We start from the raw sequence: 20549 nt of genomic DNA on the forward strand, positions 1-20549 counted from the left end.
GCTATAGAGTGTTTGTTCAGTATTAGGAGTCTCCTTGTCTCTCCACCTCTTTATTAAACAGAAAATGCATATTCGTTTCAGTTTCATTTCCAATTTTATCCAACCAGGACAGAACTCAATCAGGATACAGATTAAACAAGTGAAATTGGAAGTGATGACACTAAGAAACGAGCATTTGGAACTGGAACACTATACAAATTAAGCTTAAAATGGGTACTTTCTCCTGATTGGCTGAGATTTTGACACCTACCGAAAAATGTATTTTCTGTTTATTAAAGAGCTGGAGAGACGGGGAGACATCTGTTACTGAACAAACACTCTATAGCAATGATTACTATCAGAATATAGTATTTTAACCTTTTAACAAAATACTTTGTTTGTTTTAACCAAAAAATATCACTTACCCTACCTTTAATAGAAAATACTGTACATTTCTGCAGGTTATAGGACACGTTTTGCGAGATTGCCAATGGTCTCACTAATCCTACAGTGATGACTGCCTGCCAACATGTTATGTCCTATCTAAGTGGCATTATTGATTTCACATGATGGCTGTCTATTTTTGTTCAGGCTATTATTGGAAGTGTTCAGCTGACCACCCTCCTTCCCAGTTACCATTTGGAAAGACAAAATATGACTCCTTAGAACATTGTGTACACAAAGGGCTAACGGCCTAGGGACGTCCTTGCCTTATCCAGAACCAATGTGTTTAATAGAACCCTTAAATGTCTGGACATATACAGATCATGCTTACGCAATGACCTTGTGGCACATGCTAGATTTGGACTGGCATTTTAGAGCGTCTGTACACTGAACACAGGAATTTAGTGTATGCCCCTATTGAATAGGAAGTGATGTCATTAGCTTGATTTCTGTTCTCTGAATAGTTTGTAAAAGGGTATTACTAAATCAGTTTTTACAAAAGGTTCAATGTTCCTTTATTGCTACTATATGTCTGTGCACAGGTACATGAGTAAAACTTTTGTTGGGCTCCTTGAACATTGCAGCAGTATAATGACATAAGGATAGGAAGAAAAAGCTGATATCTACAATGGCAGTCGGTATCACCAAACAAGAGACATAAAAACTGACTCCAGATAGTAGGAAATGAGGTGGCGGGTGCAGCTGTGTGTATGTTTGGCCACAAATTGGAACAGAATACCGTGTTTAAAGAAAGTGGGTGGCTCCAAACAGCCACTGTGTTGAAATTTGTTAAAGAGTTTTCCATGATTTGTAACCCATTTAGGGTCATCAGGAAAGCTTTTCCTTTAGTCTTTTTCGATAAATGGCCATTTCTGAAAATAAAGGAATACTCAGGAAAACATGCTCGTGTCAACACCACATATTTACTAAACAGCACAATAGTGCCCTACAAGTCACTAACCCAGTGTGAAAGAGAAATGGTAAGAGACATTTATTCCAATTAGAATAATTGGTTTGAGGTGCTCGGGTGGTGCAGTGGTAAAGTCCCTGACCACCACTACGGAGGTTGTGGGTTCGAATCCACAGTAGTGCATCCGGTTTTGTCAGGCGTCTATGCGAACACAATTGGCCCATGTTCAGGGGAGGGAAGCCGGGAGGGTGATATTTGTCACTGCATGTACTCCTAAAGGCTGGGGCGGCACCTGTCAGTGGGGAGTGTTGGGCGGGAGGAGTAGGACGAAAGCTCTACGTCTTCTGGTGGGGGCACCTCACTGGCAGGTGAGTCAGTAGGATATAGCAGAAGTGACATCACAGAAATGTGTGTGTGGAGGAATCAATTAGCATAACGACTGAATTGGGGAGAAAAAGGGGGTACAAATAATTGGCTACTCTGAATTAAAAAATAATTGGTTTCAGTTGAAGTTTTTAATCTTCCCATCTCTTTGTATCATTTCTTTTGGGTTGGTTGAATTTTCTTAGATGTACTTTTATCAAAGGATATTTATTTCAGCTGCAAGTATTCCCTAGTGCTGAATTGAGATATCCAGATGATGAGACTCTTTGCAGCCTTAAGCAGCAGGCCTTCAAATTTATGTCACCTTGCTATCTGCATGGAGACACAACCCTTTTGAAACTGTGGGACATGCTGCAAACAAGTTTTAGGCACGCATCCAAGGCTTGTCGCCTGCAAGTGAAACCCAAGCTTCCCTGTCAGTCTTGTTTTATAATTGTAGCATTCTCATATTCTCTCAGCCACTGGTGCCAGTGAACGGCTTGTTCACTGGCCTAGTAATCCTGGAACTATGTGATGAAAGTAATCACCACTTTCCACAGGCCATGATCTGTAGGTGGAATTTGAAAAATAAATATTCCATCCTTCATGCCACTGATATCATCAGTATGTCTCTGACCACACGTAATCAGAGTGATGGTGACTTTATCTTGTTACTCTTACTGGACAAGTCCAGCAAGGTTGCCATGTCCTCTGACTGCGTGTCATAATATGTCCTGGCTGACTGCATTCGCAAATGATTTTTCTTGTTATCATGCATATCATCTTTTCCACAGACAAACACACACTGTACTATAGTGGGATCAGACCAGTTCACACATTTACAACAATAATTGCAATAATCAACAAGGGTGAGTTATCAATAGCCTAGCTACAGATGGATATCGGCTATGGATAGATCAGTAAGTCCCTTGAATGCAATGCAATACGGGAGAAGCAAAACTACCTGACCTTGAAACTGGTGCAGACAAGTTCTATACATACTGGTGACTGGTTAAATCGTGACAAATACACCTCAACCCCCTGAGTGTTAATTTAACTCTGAGGCCATTATGGGTCAATTTCTACAGTCAGATTTTGCTGTGAATGACAGAACTATACACACAGCATATGCAGTGTGGTTGCAGAGCTGGTAAGGGTAGTACTGTACAGTGGTTCTCAACGTGGAGCCTTGAGGGGTTTAGAAGCCAAATTGGACCCTTATGGGTCTGTAGCTAAGAGTGTACAAATGAAACCAGATGAACCCGCAAAGGTCCAACACTAAAAGTGTTCATTTATCACTCTTGGTGTTAAATAATCACTGAAGATTTTACAGTGTTGATTGCGGTCCCAGAGATTTAAATGGGGGTATCAAAAGGATCAGACTCACAGGCTTAATAATACTGAAAGCCATTCAAACTGAATAGAATGAGATGAATGAAATCAACTGTAAGCAGAAGCACACACATTTATTCGGCTGAAACCTTGTGTGAGGTCTGAGGCACACGGGTTTCTGCTCTCACACTGTAAAATCCTCCGTGTTCATTTAACTCTTGAGAGTATACAAAGAGAGTGTACCCTTGCGAGTGCATCTGGTCACTTTTGTACACTGGGTTATAAATGGTTAAATGAATACTGAGGATTTGACTGCACAGTCCTCTGTAGGTTTCTTCACAATCCCCATAATGTTTTTCAGGGATAACCTGTGTGGCTTTGATTTGCCATATACAGTACAGTCAATGTTCTTTACTGTCCCAATAAAAGTACTGATATATACTGTAGATTTGAAACATTGATGAGCACTTGAAATCACTTGGTTGAAAGATAGGCCATTGAACTATCAAGTTCATCGAAAAACCGTTTCGGAGTAACAGAGCTGATGTATGAGAGCTCTTGTTTATGTCACTAGCTGCAGCATGTGCATACATGCAGTGCTTATTGCTTGTCTTGGGCAATTGACAACAGATGACGAATATTTGTGTCTATGTACTGCAGGGTTATTAAAACTCAATTTGAGAACCCATTCAGTAAAAAAAAGGGGGGGAGATTAATTAAAACGAAGACTAGTTTAACAAAAAATATAAAACTAAATACAAACTTTTAATAAACAAAAAATAAATCATATTTGATGGCATGCATCCTTTCATCCCTTTTCAGCTTCTGAAAAGCAAGGCTTTCCTCCTGGAAAAACGAAATCAAAAACTAAAAGTAAAAGTAGTCCGTTTCTCAACTACTGAAATCAAACACTGGGGGAAGGGGAAAAAAATAATGAAAATGTCTAAATAATAACTACTGATACTTGTCTATACATTAGTTGTGCACTTGTGGTCTAAAAATAAACGTTCACAGCTTGGACTGAGCAGCCTTCCCATAACATTTGCATGCAACGCGAGGTGTATGTTCACATTTCAACATCAACATGCATGTGAGGATGCCTCCCCTGTGCAATGATGAAGGAGACTGAGTCATTTGAAACATGAGAGGGAATTCCATTGCCTTCTAAAAACAGACTAGTATGTGTGAGAGAACATATTTCAATAGTACTGTATCTTCTGATCTGATGCCATTTTTAGATTGAATATCCTCCAACAAAAAGAATAGTGAAACTTGACTCAGGCATATTCAGTTGTGTACAGTGCTGCTGGTGCATTATGGTATGCAGTCGTACTAGAATGGAAGTGTATGAGGGTTGGGCTAATTATTAATATGATGACCTGCTTTTAAAACTACAAATACAAAAATGAATTACACAATCAAAGTACAAGGTGTATAAAGATGATTTATCAGATCATTCTGATCCACCTGGTTGGACGAACTAGACTGAATCAACAATGGCTAGGGATCTTTCTTATCCATCAGAATTTGGGCCTGTTTCATCCAATTACAATTATGTGACTATTTGGTTGAAATATATGATATCTCCTCATAAGATACTGTATATCAAATAGCAAATACTGTATATTGCAATGTTTCTGAGCAAAAGATAACAAAACTGAATAGAAATATTTTTTTTTAATTTTCATGTAAAGCTGCAAAATAAGATTATTAATATTTCTATAATTGGTCAAAAATGAAATGCCCAACACAAACTGTGATCATGTCAGAATACAGACAACAATTAATTTGGTATTGCACGGATATTCTTAAAACTAATTTGACATAATTAATTAATAAAAGCAGTGTGTAAGACTGATTCAAAACTGTATGGTATATATTAGCTGCTCTTAGAACTATCATATAATTCCATGACACTTGAATTATATTTGACAAAATGATTGAAGGTAATGATGAAAACCCAACAACATATATACTAGCTGCTCTTAGACATCTTCCATGTAATTCCATTACATTTGAATTATATTTGACAAAATGATACTGGCCTAGCCTATCTCCCAGCCAAAAGAGAAACTTTCTGTCTAAAACTCTTGATCCAAAATTGATTAATGGCGTACTGTGGTATGTAAACATTATCTTTTTGGTCCATGGGCTGGTCGGGCCTGCATGTCTAGTTTTATGTCTGGCATAATTTGTTGGAAAATCAAACAGTTATCACTAGACATTTTGGGGAATTGTAAACTGTGGTTGCCGCAAAACAAGTCTTAGATTGGATTAGTCATGATTTGAGGAATCAGCTGAAAAAAATAGCGTTTCTACTACATACAGTTAAACTTTTCGCAGTTGTGGCACCCACTATGAGCAGAAGTGATAGCGTTCTGGTGGTGAGACCCCTCCATGCATGATTCAAATTTGGGGTTTAATGGATGATGGGTTTATAATTGACCATGAACATTTTGACGTTATGTGTCTGTAGCAGTTTTGCTAAATACACAGTTGAAAATGTTATGCACTAAAAAATGTATCAATTAAGCCAAACAAGATATCACTTAGAAAAATATGAGTCCACGATTCCTGATGAAGCCAGTCAATTTGAAAAATTACAAAACACGTGTGTAAAGCACGAAAATTGTGGGAGGAATAGCCTGGTGCGGCAAACTTTTGCAGATGTATGATTTCATAAATAGATGAATTATTATACTGGAACCACACCACAAGTACCATTGTATGCTGCCTTGTATAGTTATCTCTGTTCTCACCATACAGTCTCCCAAATCATTTGTTTTTATCTAAGGAGACATCTCTCCTGCGTGTCATGTGCATAAACCATCCCACAAGTTTCTCAAAGACCTTTTGAGTTACTGAGTTCATACACATACATTTCATTTGAAGATGACCATCTTTCCTCTGGAGTTGCATAGGTGCTGGTGATTCTTATTCTTCTTAGCTCATTTTGTAGCTACCATGTAACATGAGTTCTTTGTTTCCCAGTATATTCTCCAGAGATTGCATCACTGACATCAGGTAGTTATCCCCTGCTCTCTCAAAAAGGAAGTGTGTCCATGAAAATTTTGTCCACTATAGGTGGTGGTGGAACAAGATCTTCCAGCTTAAGGTAAAAGATGCGTTGGAGCCCTTGTGTGCACAGTGTCCTAAGCTCAGGGAGCTTCCCAAGCAGTCTGGACAAATAATTGGGTCGAGAGGAGTCAGAGGCACAGCCAGAGACGTGATCTTTAAGGCACGTAATGAGCTGGTTCTGCATGTCTTCCACGCGTTTAGGCTCCCTAAGACCATGGCGGTCTATGAGAGGAAGAAATGAGAAAACATAGCTATAATTGGTGTACAGCAGACAACACAACACAGAGTGAGTGTCTAGCTGATGCTATCTACTAAAGCTTCAGCCAAGCATACTATCATACTGTACTTCAAACTTTCAAACATTGCAGTGGCACATACTATATGCTTGATGAAACATTAAGTGCCTTGAATGTTCAAGTATTTTCTGTCATTATAACATATACCTTTTTCCACAGAATCAGCGTAGAGAAGAGAGAGTGAGATTTCTGTACGTAATTTGGCAGATGTATACCAGTGTGACACATAGGTTAAATTCCTTACCAGTGATGGTAACCAAGGTTGCGAGGCAGGAAAAGGAGGAAACATCAAGCTTCATGCGATGAAGGCTTCGAGAGAACTCCATAATGGAGTCAATCCAGTCACCAAAACCTCGGACACACTGCGTCTTGTGAAGCACGACACCATTACAGAAGATGAGCTTGTGTGTCTCTGGATTGGACCTTCAGCAGGGAAAAGAGGACATCGGTTGGTGGGTTTAGTTGATTCATTGCACTTGATCATTAATATCAATTATCATTGTTTTCAGGTACTGTAGCTTTCAGGTAATTATCCTCACCGGTATGCAAGTCGCAGGATGAAGAGTTCAACAAACGCAGACTCCAACAGTAGATCCTGGTCCTCAGAACAGAACTCGCAGAACCCTGGGATACTCTCAGCCCATTTCCTGATGACCTCCATAGAGGATGTGAGCAGGTCATAGAACTGTTTTATGTCACCTGCATCCTCTTTCTCTGACGGGCTGACAACAGTGTCTTGAAACTGAATTGAACAGGACAGGCAGGTTATGATCAGTCAGTCATATTTATTTAGTCTGTGATTACTAATTACTAATAATGAATCATTCTTGTTAAAGCAGGAAAACAGATTAAAAGTTTTCCATTTGCTCTCACCTTAGAGTAATCCAGTTTCCCAATGCCAGGGTTGGAGTCGATGTGTGCCCTCACAAGAGACGCAATCAGGCTCACTGGAGACACTGTGGTTGTCAGGTCCTGGACAACTTTAGGCTTAGATGGTAGGCGACCTCTTCGCCCTTTAAGGCTATCTGTTCTCACAACTAGGAGAAATTTTGACATTGAAACCACACACAGGTTCCCACTTTCAAACAGAGTTTGTCAGTGACATGTAACTACCATAAGTCATAAATGTGCTGAACTCACCTTCCTTCACCATGCCTACAACTAGGCACTTCTGGAAACGGCAGAACTGGCAACGATTCCGCCGGCGCTTGTCCACAGGACAGTCTTTATTGGCGAGGCACACATACTTGGAATTCTTTTGTACTGTTCGCTGCAAAATACAAAAGACACATTCAGTAACTGGATTTTTTTATTCAAACAAAAAGAAAAATACTAATCTGATACCACATATTACATTACCTTGAAAAATCCTTTGCATCCTTCACAGGTGCGAACCCCATAATGCTGACAGGAGGCATTGTCTCCACACACAGCACAGCGCCCCTCGTTTCCACTGGGGCTTCTTGATTTGGGTGACAGGCTGTCTTCTACCTGTTCAGTGCTATCTAAGTTACTCGCATGCTCCAATGCCAAGGGGGGATAGGTTAAACCCGATGGATGCTGTTGGGTCAAATTGAAAGGGTCCTGTTCTGCCAGGTGGGACTGGCCCAAAGAGGACACATCCTCTGCAGATCCAAAAGTGAAGAAAGAGTGTGCATGTGCAACGGAAGCTTTGTCAGCTGCCCAGAATCCTGGTGTGGGCGAGTAAGGACCAAAGGCTGAGTCCCAAGTGGAGGTCGGCTGGCTCTGGAATCCCGGGGTCGAGGGAGACGGTGCAGATGTGGGGCTGCCGAAATAATCAGAGCCACCAGACAGAGCATCATCGAGGTAACTCAGTGTAAATGTTCCCGGGTAGCAGCCATAAATCTGGAGGTCATCCACCTTGAAGGGAGACTCCTGGCCTGGTGATGGAGTGGCTGGGGTAGGGTTGGTGGTGATCTGACACGAAAAGGCATCAAATTCACCCGTGTAAGTGCCCACCAGAGAGTTGATGCTCGGGAGGGGTGGAGAAGAGAGATGGTCCCTTTGGCTGCTCATGTCAACAGCTAACCTGGAGTTAAAATCCATGCCCTGAATGGCCTGAAACTCAGAGTTGCTGAGGGTATTCTCATATGGCTGAGTTGCATGTTGGGGGTGGACACACGTCATGTCTCTGTGGGTTGTAGAAGATAGCATTTATGAGATTCAAAAGTAGCCAAAATATACATGTTTTGAGCAAACCATTAGTACTTAATTTGGAATGGCCAAAAGGTACAGATAAATAATAAAAACATGCATAATTGAAAAACAAACAAGATTTCTCTATTTCATTGAAAGTGGTCGTGGTTGCTTCTATAGCATGTAATGTAGTATAGCAATAATTTCAGTGATTTTTACATGCTTATAATAAAGTGTGGTAGGGCAGTATGCCAACATGTAGCAAGTAGCCTACATAGACGCAACAAGGGAATAGCATCACGTGTATAAGTTTAAAATTACGTTTTTTGTATGACTGTAAGCTTTAACATGAAACACAATTTAAATGAAAAATATATCCCCACATCGAAAGGAGAAACCAGGCTTAAATATTGTTGTTGTATAATATTGTTTTATTCTGTCTATTTGTATTTATACACTGAGATGTGTGTTTAACAAATCTCTGGAGCATCTACAGGAGAACAAAACTTCAAACAGATCAGTTGCTTTTTCTTTAATGACTAGTCACTTTCTAAGGGATATTTTCTGTCTTTTTTACGTTTTGGATATCAGTGAACATCTTTTAAAATATCGATGTGTCTCTCTTAGCAATCATAGAATTGATCAAAAAGTTATAACCTTGTCGATCGGCTATTTTCAGCGAAAGCTTTCCCCACAATAATAGAACACAGAAAAGATACTAGTATTGAGCCCTGAGGCACTCCGGTTAGCCATATGGGGTTTAAGTGGTTAATCAAAAAGTTATAAATCTTCTCTCATCTCCATATACACAAAACATAACATTACCATAGTTTTGACTAACCTGTTATGCAGTTTCACACAGATTCAGAACTAGTCCCAAAAGGGTTGTTAATCATCCCCAGTGTTTCGGCTGAAGTGGAAGGAGTCCCTGCGCTCTGATCTCCGTTAGACATTTATAGTATCAATTTTATTGTATCCCATGACGTCAGCTTCCATAGAAGGCAGCGCAGAGGGTGGGGAGCTTTCCAGTCTCTGGCCAATCAGCGAGCTCCGTTCAAAGAATAGTCGTTTGGATGACGCACTCGTGGGATTCCGTTGACGCGCATACTGCAAAGAACCGCAGCATTGTCTTCCCTCTCTCTCTCTCTCTCTCTCTCTCTCTCTCTCTCACACACACAGTCCCGTATTCAAAGTGTACTTGAGTAAAAGTACAAACGTATCGGCATCAAAATATACTTAAAATACCAAAAGCAAAATACTTCATGTGCAGAATGTCCCATTTCACAAGTTCACTAAAGTTTTCTTATAATTGTAGTGCTCTGAGATGTGGAGTAGAGTAGAAGCAAAATTGTTGAAAATTGTAAATACTGAAGAAAGTAAAAAATACCTTAAAATTGTACTTGAGTACATGTACTTATGGTTACTTTACACCACTGCACACACACACGCACACACTGCACACGCACACACACACACACACACACACACACACACACACACACACACACACACACACACACACACACACACACACACACACACACACACACACACACACACACACACACACACACACACGAGATAAGCTACTGGACAGAATAGTTGCATGACAGTAGGTTAAATAAACATGCATGTAGGCGTGTATAAGTGAACTGACAGACATATTATGAACGTAAAGGCTATACATGCATACAATGCTAAAACACTAGCTTAAACCTTTACTGTAAAATGCCCAATTGTTGGAATAATAAATAATGTACAATCACTCAATCACTGATGTCAAATAATCCAGAACATTTTCTGTATCAATCCTGCATTAGCACATTCATGCTGTTTGTTGTTTTCAAACTTTGCAACACACATAGCTGCTCATTAGGCTGCATGCCCCCTCCTTATGGATACCAATAGAAGAAATCAAATCTGAACTGTGAGCTGTGAGGGATGTAATCTTTTTGCGTGCATACATTGTGCAGGCTACCCCCCAGGGTACACAATCTAGCTTTTCAAGCATCATCAACTCTAGTTTATCTCACTAATGAGGCTGCTGCCCCTGAATGGCATTCATAACACTATGACCCCATGGGGGGGAAAGGTATTCACAAGCTGGTGTAAAAGAGCAAGCAGACCACACTGGTCTAAGTTTGCATACTCAGTAGGAGTCACACGACCAGATCACAACATCTGACAAGCTGGAAGCCATGTGTCGAGACTCGAGCTGAATGGACAAAAGCGGAAATCGTGCATTTCCTATTACAAAGTTTCACAACTGAACTATTTGTGGATGAGGATAATGATGTGATGATTGTAATTACTGTATGGTGAAGATCATGATCATGCTACTGAAGAGCTAGGGTTACGCAGCCACTGTAAGGTACAAGAAGTAATTCTTGGATTGCATTTTGGCTCTTGCAATACCTTTTGCACTCCCTGATGGAAACTAATCACCCTCCCGTTGTGGGTTTTCCTGTGAATGACTTGGCACCTGTGATGCCTTGCCAGTAGCAGCCGGTATTCCGGATCTACTCCTGCTCTCTGTTTCTCCTCCTACTGATCAAAGGAGCTGCATTTATTTTACTGGCTATTTGATCTGAAACAACAGACAAAGTCTACCAAATTTCAAACATAAGATATTTTGTGACATCTTTGTTTTGATGTGGGTATGGGCTCAAGTGAATGAGAAAGGTCTTTGAAAAGTGGAGGGAATTTAAGTCCATATACAGGAAACAATTAAATTGGACACCAGATTTTGGAGTTATTGAAAATAGTTATTTGGCCTAGTAGTCTTGGCAGCTGGCAATTAAAAGAATACATAAATCATCTGTCTGCATCAGACATGGACTACTACAAGCTCCAGCCACTCTCTACCATATGTTCTGGTCATGCCCATCATTATCACAATTTTGGCTTTCTGTCTTTGAGACCTTTTCTTTTATCTGTGACAAAGAGATCTGCCCTAACCCCTTGGTTGCGGTCTTTGGAGTGGTCCCTAGTGAAGTGACTGTATCTGGCGCCCAGTCTGATGCTGTGGCCTTCTCCTCTTTATTGGCTCGACGCCTTATCTTGTTCAATTGGAAATCAGCCAGTCCTCCATCGCATCGACGCTGGGTCGGAGATGTGATGGCTCATCTAAAACTTGAGAATATTAAATATTCTACCAGGGGTTCTGTCCAGAAATTTTACAGGGTTTGGGAGAGTGTCACTAAATCATAATGGTTTGTATAGCAGTATATAAATGTGTGTTCTCAAAGACTTCATTCAACTGTTAAAGCGTCTCTCCCCCTCCCCCTTCTCTCTTGCACGTACACACATGAACGCCATGTACACATGTATTATCACATGTGTACATGGCCAAAGCTCCACCCACCACCTGTTGCTATTCCAGAGTGCTATATTTGTGTTGAGCAGCTGTTTGTCCTTGTACAGAAATCTGGTGGTTCTTCACTCCTCAAAGATTATGTACTACTACAGCACACATTTGGGCACTGGAGAGTCAGCGAGAGGGAATTCAATAGAAAGACACAATAGAAAGAATAAGGGACACATTTTCATCACATGAGCAGACTTGATGTGATGTGACATGCCACAATAGTGTCAGGTGTCAATATAGTCAAGTATATCTATTTCTCTTGCATATTAATCACAAGTGAGATTGGAAAAGTATTTGATTCATTTCTCAAAAAGAGAGCTTTTGATTCCATTATAAACTATTCAGTCCTGCAACTATTTCTATTCCCAATCTCACATTTTGTGCTGATGCAGAAAAATAGCCAAAAGCTGTGCCTCAGTACTAGAAAGTCAACATAGAAATTGGGGTGCCCACGCAGCCAGTTAGTGCAAAGACAGGAGTCTGGGTCACGATGGCTGGAGTCGGACCACAGAAGGACCCAGAAGGAGTCTCCTTCTGGGTCACGATGACCGCAGTCTGAATCCAACTCCTGTCATATCTCATATCTCACATGTCTCCTTTCTCCCTGAGCTTGGTTTCATGTATCTCTACACTATACTATATAATAAACTAAAACTATCAACAAAAAGAAAAGAAGGAGAAGATTTTTGATTTTTTTTGTTTGGGGGGGAGTGGGTCATCCCTGCACATTTGTAAAACTGAAGTTGCTGGCTTGAGACTGTTGTGACATGTTTCTTTTTTTTCTCCCCGTGACAGCCAGGACAGACAGAGTTGTTTTAGAGAGGTTTCATTCACCCCACACATTCCTGTAGGAGGCTTAAGTCACCACTGTCCTTATCAGGTTCCACTTCCTTGGCTCAAGCTGAAAAGAGGATTCACAAGCAAATACAAGGGAGACATTTTAAAAATAGATCACATAAATTATAACTGCCTCCAAAGCTCGAATGCCCTCCCCCCTTTACCACACATATACTGGATTTACTTATAGCATGAAGTAGCAGAGGCCCCAGAAAGAAATATGACCATTGTCGCCATGTATATTGCAGCTACTGTAGCTAGCGACCATATGACTGTTTACTGTAATCGACTCCAGTAGGGGAGCAAGTGGCACCTGCCTGTGTACTGCTATGGAAATGGCCCACATAGCATTGCACTTCAAAGTTCTCACTTTTTGCTAACATCAGCATTGGTTATACTATAGGCATACTGTACATGCAATTGCAAGCACCATCTGGTGGTCCACTGCAGTTCAGTTAAGTGGGAAGAACCCATAGCTGTGGATTCAGTGCACATGTGTAGTCCTACTTGTGAGTACCGTGTGTGTGCGTCGCTGTTAGCCTACATGTCAATTTATTTAATCACATCTCAATATGATGTTTATCTTTGAACCGATTCCAAAATCCATTTGGAAAAGAGCCTGCTTGAGTGGAAAAAGAACTGATTCTCATTTTTAAACCTTCTGTACTGAAAGAAATAGTTTAGTATTTATCCCTGGGAGTTTCCTACATTGATTAGAAACCGGCAGCTACTGGTTCATCTTTAAAAACAAATGATGTTCTTGCCTGTCCTTTCTGCCTGTCTGGCTCACTTTTGAATCTCTGGGTGGTGGAACTGCTCTGCAAATTGGCTCTGGCCCAACTTTTAGCAACAACAGAAACACCCACCTGAACTGTGCCTCTCGAATGAATGCAGGTTTTATAGGAGGATATTATTTACGGGTGGCTTGCAGAAAATTATGCAATGGAAAGCCAACCGGTGATAACTAGTCATTGTATTTGCATCACCTTTGCATTAGCAGTATCCTACTTGTCATGCAAGGATAACTAGACCTAGTAGAGGCCCTAGGAGGGGTCCACGCGCACCCTCTTATTTTTTTTTCTAGTTTGGATTTTTGGCATCCATAGGACCTCTAATATAGGGATTTTGATGATCCCAAGAAAAAAAGTGGTCCAAAGTGTGTTTTTTTCAATGTTTTATTACCCTTATGAGACCTGCAGGATTGCTGGCTGGAACGCTGGTGAGACTGTCTTTCAGAGACTGTGGCACGCTCAAATTTAGACGTAGCCCAAAGATAGAGATACCATTTGATTCTAGACAACCTCAGGTTTCCAATGGGACCAACCTTGTCATGCTACCTTGTCGGGAAGGGGGCTAAATACCTAATGATTCAAAGTTAGACAACATTTTGACGAGGGAAAAACGGCCATCACCATTTTCCAAATGGTCGCTTGAGCTGTCACCTCGATATAAGTGAATTGAAATGGGTTACATGGATACCTACAGTTCTCCCCTGTACAGAAATGCCACATTTATGGCAATCTCATGCAGTTTTGGGCAAGAACCATGCAGTTTTTTGCATGCAGTACAAATATGTAATTTCCGCCTATTGTAAAAAGGAGACCACTTTACTGTATCTATAACTATATGAGACCACTGTACTGTATCTATAGCTGTATGAGACCACTGTACTGTATCTATAGCTGTATGAGACCACTGTACTGTATCTATAGCTGTATGAGACCACTGTACTGAATCTATAGCTGTATGAGACCACTGTACTGTATCTATAGCTGTATGAGACCACTGTACTGTATCTATAGCTGTATGAGACCCCTTTACTGTATCTATAACTGTATGAGACCACTGTACTGTATCTATAGCTGCATGAGACCACTGTACAGTATCTATAGCTGTATGAGACCACTGTACTGAATCTATAGCTGTATGAGACCACTGTATTGCATCTATACCACTGTCTGCATCTATATCCCACTATACTGAATCTATAAACCACTGTACTGCATATATAGACTACTGTACTCCATCTATAGACCACATACATTGACCACTGTACTGTATCTATAGACCACTATACTACATCTAAACTCAACACAACTCAATGTATAAAGCCCATTTAACATGACAAGGTCACCCAGGTCACAGGACATAAAACCAGTGGGGGGTGGTCGCCGCAAAGGCTCGGTAGATGCTGCACAGTGGTCTACAGATTCACTACAGTGGTTTACAGATTCACTACAGTGGTTTACAGATTCACTACAGTGGTTTACAGATGCTCTACAGTGGGCTATGGATGCTCTTAAGTGGTTTACAGATGCTCTTAAGTGGTCTAAAGACGCTCTAAAGTGGTCTACAGATGCTCTAAAGAGGTCTACATATGCACTAGAGTGGTCTACAGATGCACTAGAGTGGGCTACAGATGCACTAGAGTGGTCTACAGATGCACTAGAGTGGTCTACATATGCACTAGAGTGGTCTACAGATGCACTAGAGTGGTCTACAGATGCACTAGAGTGGGCTACAGAGGCACTAGAGAGGTCTACATATGCACTACAGTGGTCTACAGAAGCACTAGAGTGGGCTACAGATCATGGCAGTGGTCTACAGATGCACTAGAGTGGTCTATGGATGCACTAGAGTGGGCTACAGATGCACTAGAGTGGGCTACAGACCATGGCAGTGGTCTACAGATGCACTAGAGTGGTCTACAGATGCACTACAATGGTCTACATATCATGACAGTGGTCTACAGATGCCCTAGAGTGGACTATACCGTAGATACAGTGCAGCATTCTATAGACACAGTAGGTAGTCTATAGATGTAGTACAGTGGTCTCATACAGCTATAGATACAGTACAGTGGTGTAGATACAGTACAGTGGTCTATATATATAGTACAGTGGTCTCATACAGCTATAGATACAGTACAGTGATCTCATGCAGCTATAGATGCAGTACAGTGGTCTCATACAGTTATAGATACAGTAAAGTGGTACTTTACTTTACTTTTTACAATAGGCGGAAATTACATATTTGTACTGCATGCAATAAACTGCATGGTTCTTGCCCAAACCTGCATGAGATTGCCATAAATGTGGCATTTCTGTACAGGGGAGGCTTGTAGGTATCCATGTAACCCATTTCAATTCACTTATATATCGAGGTGACAGCTCAAGGGACCATTTGGAAAATGGTGATGGCCGTTTTTCCCTCGCCAAAATGTTGTCTAACTTTGAATCATTAGATATTTATCCCCCTTCCCGACAAGGTAGCATGACAAGGTTGGTCCCATTGGAAACCTGAGGTTGTCTAGAATCAAATGGTATCTCTATCTTTGGGCTACGTCTAAATTTGAGCGTGCCACAGTCTCCGAAAGACACCAGCGTTCCAGCCAGCAATCCTGCAGGTCTCATAGGGGTAATAAAACATTGAAAAAAACACACTTTGGACCACTTTTTTTCTTGGGATCATCAAAATCCCTATATTAGAGGTCCTATGAATGCCAAAAATCCAAACTAGAAAAAAAAATAAGAGGGTGCGCGTGGACCCCTCCTAGGGCCTCTACTAACCAGTCAAGCCAACCCCACTGTAGATGACTTGAAAGCCCGATTATAGAACAATTTACAATTTAGGCATTTAGCAGACACTCTGAATCCAGAGCGAATTACAGTAAGCAAGGACAACAAAAGTGAATACATCAAATGCATAGAAATGATAATCTAGGATCATAGGTAAACCAATAACCTATCATCAGTCAAAAGAAAAACAATAATCTGTACATTGAAACTATACACACTATAGGATGCCAGGTCAACAATGACCTGGCATCTGTCTACATAACATGCTATCTAAAGTGGAGTCTGAAGGGGTGAGTCTTCATATTACGGCGGAAGATTGGGAGTGACTCTGCAGTTCTAATGGCATTGAGTTCATTGCACATTTTAGGAGCCAGAAGGAGAAGAGTCTGGGACGTGTGGAACGATGTTTCCTCGAAGGGTCTCCCTGCTTCCCAGTGTTAGCTGATCTGAGTGAGCGGGAGGGGTTGTAGGGTTGAACCACATATCTTGCCACAGTTGAGACTGTGTATCCAGAGGCAGAAATGGAGCTTGATTAGCATGATGGTGTGTGTCTTTGTTTCTCTTCAAAGTGTATGTGAGTCACACAGTGTAGCCCCAGTGTGTAAGTGGACAGCTTTTGACCACCAGGCTTTCTGCTGGCTGTCAGCAGCTGTCCATAAAGAACCTGATGGGACAAACAGCAGCCATGCCTCAGGATGATATGGCTGACCACCAGAGTTGCATCTGCAATAGGGTTGCCGGTAGTGATGAGCGGGTCAGGTTTTTTCATGACCCGCCCCGCCCCGCGACGGAACCCAACCCGCCTCAACCCGTATATAAATCTATGGCTCAACCCGCCCCGCGACCCGCGATTTTTTTTTTATTCTGTAAAATCATGGTTAGAAAATAATCCCCAAGTATATTCAAACTGTTTTATTGTTATTGTTATTATTCGTATTCTTATTAGGAATACAGACAAAACAAGAGCATGTGATTATTTTTATTTTTTTTGCGTGTGAGAGCGGCTGACCCGCTCACCCACAGCCCGCATAATTGCCTCTGAAATTCTGACTCGACCCACCCGCGCCGCGGGTTACGGGTCGACCCGCTCATCACTAGTTGCCGGGATGCTAATGGACTGTGCGTTAGAGAATGTTAGTATAGGGAACATGGTCCTGTCAGGTGATGCCCAGGATATGTTGGGAATCATCTGGTGTTAAACAGTAACATCAACTCCATTGTTTAGCCTACATGTCAATTTATTTAATCACATCTCAATATGATGTTTATCTTTGAACCGATTCCAAAATCCATTTGGAAAAGAGCCTGCTTGAGTGGAAAAATAACTGATTCTCATTTGAATCATAAAAACTGACAGGGGATGGAGACCTCTTTTGAACGAATCTGATGACTTCTGATTTTGGGTGTTGATCACAAGACCTACTCATATAAACTGCTGACCACCACCCACATGTGCACATGCCGTTGTGGAACGGTGTGTGAGTACTGTGTGTGGGGTGCAAAATGTCTTGGATGTACAACCGGTTAGGGTTTCAAAGCTCTACCTGGACCTATCCAGCCGTAAAGGTCATGTATAGAGTGCTTCAGTCCTTTCTAAAGCTACACTGCGTGTCTGGAAGGATGCACTCTGTGTCATGTGGGTTGTGAACCGGAAAACAGATTTTTGCAAACACCTTGCCAAAAAAGAAGAGGACAGAGATGCCATGGCTGTTGCCACAGGATGACTCTGGATATAAATTGATAATTTTGTGTGGTAATTAATTTCCCATCAACTTTGCTTTTTTACTAAAATGTTATCTTTCATCTGGTCAATTTAGCTAGAAATCGTTGGCACAAAGTACAGTAGGCTAGTATCTCCAAATCATTCAAAGATTTATTTATGGTGGGAATTAAATATTCCCCTCATGACATATGCCATTCAGAATCCAAGTAACATATTTCCTGATCCTAATTCTAGACCTGTGAGGTGAATTTGATATAACTTTCATCTGGTCATTTTAGCTAGGAAATGTTAGCACCAAGTTCAGTAGTATAATCTCCAACTAAATAAATAGTGAAATTGCAACCATGTGTTTTGTGAAACACTGCATTCCGTTTATGATTGATTTGGTAAGATCAGTTGATATCTGTTATCTGTTATACTCTGAACCTCTCAAATCACTTCTACAAGCAGCATGCACGTAATTGAACTGAATAATACATCAGTTCATAAATCATACATTTAGATGTTAGTAGACAGCTGGACTCCACATATAGTATTAGTTGCTGTTAATAGGTTGACAGTATGTCCATTTACACTAGCACATCTTGTGTTGGGTTTCAGTCTGAGGAGATCAAATTAACTGATTGTGAGAATATGTCAAAAGTAATTAGTCAAAAGCATATTACTCAATAATTGGTGCCAATATGATAGCTGTGACAACAAGTAGGGACCAAAATGTTTCTCAGCAATAAAGTTTGATGAATTCTATATTGGTGAGGGCAGAGGTTAGATTACATATAGATTTACATTATCCTAATAGACTAATTATTTGTTTACCAACATTGAGACTGGATGCACAGGTGATTGTTTCATGGAATCAATTCTCAACCTGTTGTTTCGACCCCTCTTGTATGTTGGCTAGTGAGGCGCGTCCTAGAGAGACCTGACAGAATGGGTTTCATTTGCAACCAGTATGACGCTTGTAACCAGTGTGGCGTCGTCTGTTAAGGGGTCTATAGCCAGCCGGCGGATCACTCTAACTCTGGCATAACCATAAACAAACGCCCATATAGGCAGGACCATGGTCACGTCACTGACTCAGACATAACCATAAATTCAGACATAAGACATAACCATAAACAAACACAATATGCCCATATATAGGCATATATGGACTGGAGATCTAGTTGTCCAGAACCACAGATTCAACCGCTATATGTTTTGACCGCTGCATATAGGACCGACGACTTCAAAGTTGTCGCGCGCATTGATCCGACCAATATGTCCATATATGGATATCCAGTTGACCAGAACGGCCAATCCAACCAATAGGCCCATATATGGGCATGCCAATATACAGGGTATAGGCACATGTACTAATGACATCAGGGATCTCCATATGAGCACAAAAGTGACACAGACAGACAGGTGCAACGGGTACTGACTAAGCCCCCGCCACTATGACTGACTAACGTAGGTGTGAGGGCCGAACCTCTAGTACATTACCACTTAAACCTAAATGTAAACGTCTTTTAATATTTTTAATAAAATGGGAAACATGGAAACAGTTTTAGTCATTTAAAATGCGTATTTATTTCTATACCGAATCGGTATAGTTAATTCAGTTAGGTTATATTATCGGTATTACCTATACTATAACCTAAGTGAATTAACTACTCCACTCTAACTGCTGAAATAATTCATACAGAGTAGGCCTACAGTACATGTATGACTCAGACTTACTAGTCTGTGAACTGATGTGCCACAGGAGGGCAGCATCATACTGTAACATTGTTGAGTACCCTCAAACCAACCAAGAACATGTCAGACTAATGTAGTGCAACATTAACTTTGACTTTGATAAAGTTGGGAAGGTTAGCTGTTCAAAGTAGGAAACTCAATCGATGATGGATATGTCAATGAGGTTAACAAAAGTCCCGTTGTTTGGATAGATAAAATCCAACATTACAGACATGACACATTTGTTGTTTGTGACTAGATGATGCACTACAACAATCTACCACAAAACACTGAATCAGCACAAATTCAAGCTGAACTCATTTGGATGCAAAAGTGCAAACAATAGTTAAAACACTTTGCAAACATTACGCTGACATGATTCTGCAATTTGGGCACTAAAGGAACCCTATTCTAAGCTGCCTGTTCCTCATAGAAACTTTGTCACCATGATGTCCTCTCTCCTCTGTCTTCTGTTACCCAGGGACACAAAATCTCTTCTGTCATTGTTGTGCAGGTCACAAGAATGTCTCCATTGAGCCTTCCCACTCACACATTCCACTCTCTTTCCACTGCCCACATACAGAGGCCAGAGGGCCACACACTGGGTCTATGTCGCAAATGTGAGGGATCTAGAAGTGGTTTCATTCTTAGGGGTCAGATTTGTTGATGTCATTGGGGTACAATCAAGGGATAGATACTCTGTAGTCATTTTAATTGACAGAACCTCTCATGAAACCGAGATTGTCCCTTGTATTACTGAGATCTT

The 20549-nt window shown here is 41.0% G+C and overlaps 1 protein-coding gene across 1 annotated transcript; it reads right to left on the bottom strand.

The window, feature by feature from the left end:
• Positions 1-4220: 4220 nt before the first annotated feature.
• nr4a1 (nuclear receptor subfamily 4, group A, member 1) lies at positions 4221-9475 on the bottom strand. The gene is made up of 7 exons (XM_084068775.1): positions 9401-9475; positions 7762-8554; positions 7543-7672; positions 7276-7439; positions 6942-7144; positions 6647-6825; positions 4221-6328 (listed from the first exon to the last, which is right to left on the bottom strand). The coding sequence occupies exons 2-7, from the start codon at positions 8548-8550 to the stop codon at positions 6072-6074; spliced, it is 1722 nt and encodes a 573-aa protein (XP_083924901.1). The 5' UTR covers positions 8551-8554; positions 9401-9475; the 3' UTR covers positions 4221-6071.
• Positions 9476-20549: the final 11074 nt, after the last annotated feature.

This window comes from Gymnoscopelus microlampas (genome assembly GCF_963454915.1).
Source record: "Gymnoscopelus microlampas genome assembly, chromosome: 10".
In the NCBI taxonomy this organism is placed as follows: Eukaryota; Metazoa; Chordata; class Actinopteri; order Myctophiformes; family Myctophidae; genus Gymnoscopelus; species Gymnoscopelus microlampas.

Excerpts from the sequence above, each read along its gene's own strand:
- nr4a1 (XM_084068775.1), bottom strand. The coding sequence starts at position 8,550 with ATGACGTGTGTCCACCCCCAACATGCAACTCAGCCATATGAGAATACC. Across the intron at positions 7,440-7,542 it reads TGTAGGCATGGTGAAGGAAG|TTGTGAGAACAGATAGCCTT; the intron begins GTGAGTTCAGCA and ends AATTTCTCCTAG. Across the intron at positions 6,826-6,941 it reads ATCCTGCGACTTGCATACCG|GTCCAATCCAGAGACACACA; the intron begins GTGAGGATAATT and ends TCCCTGCTGAAG.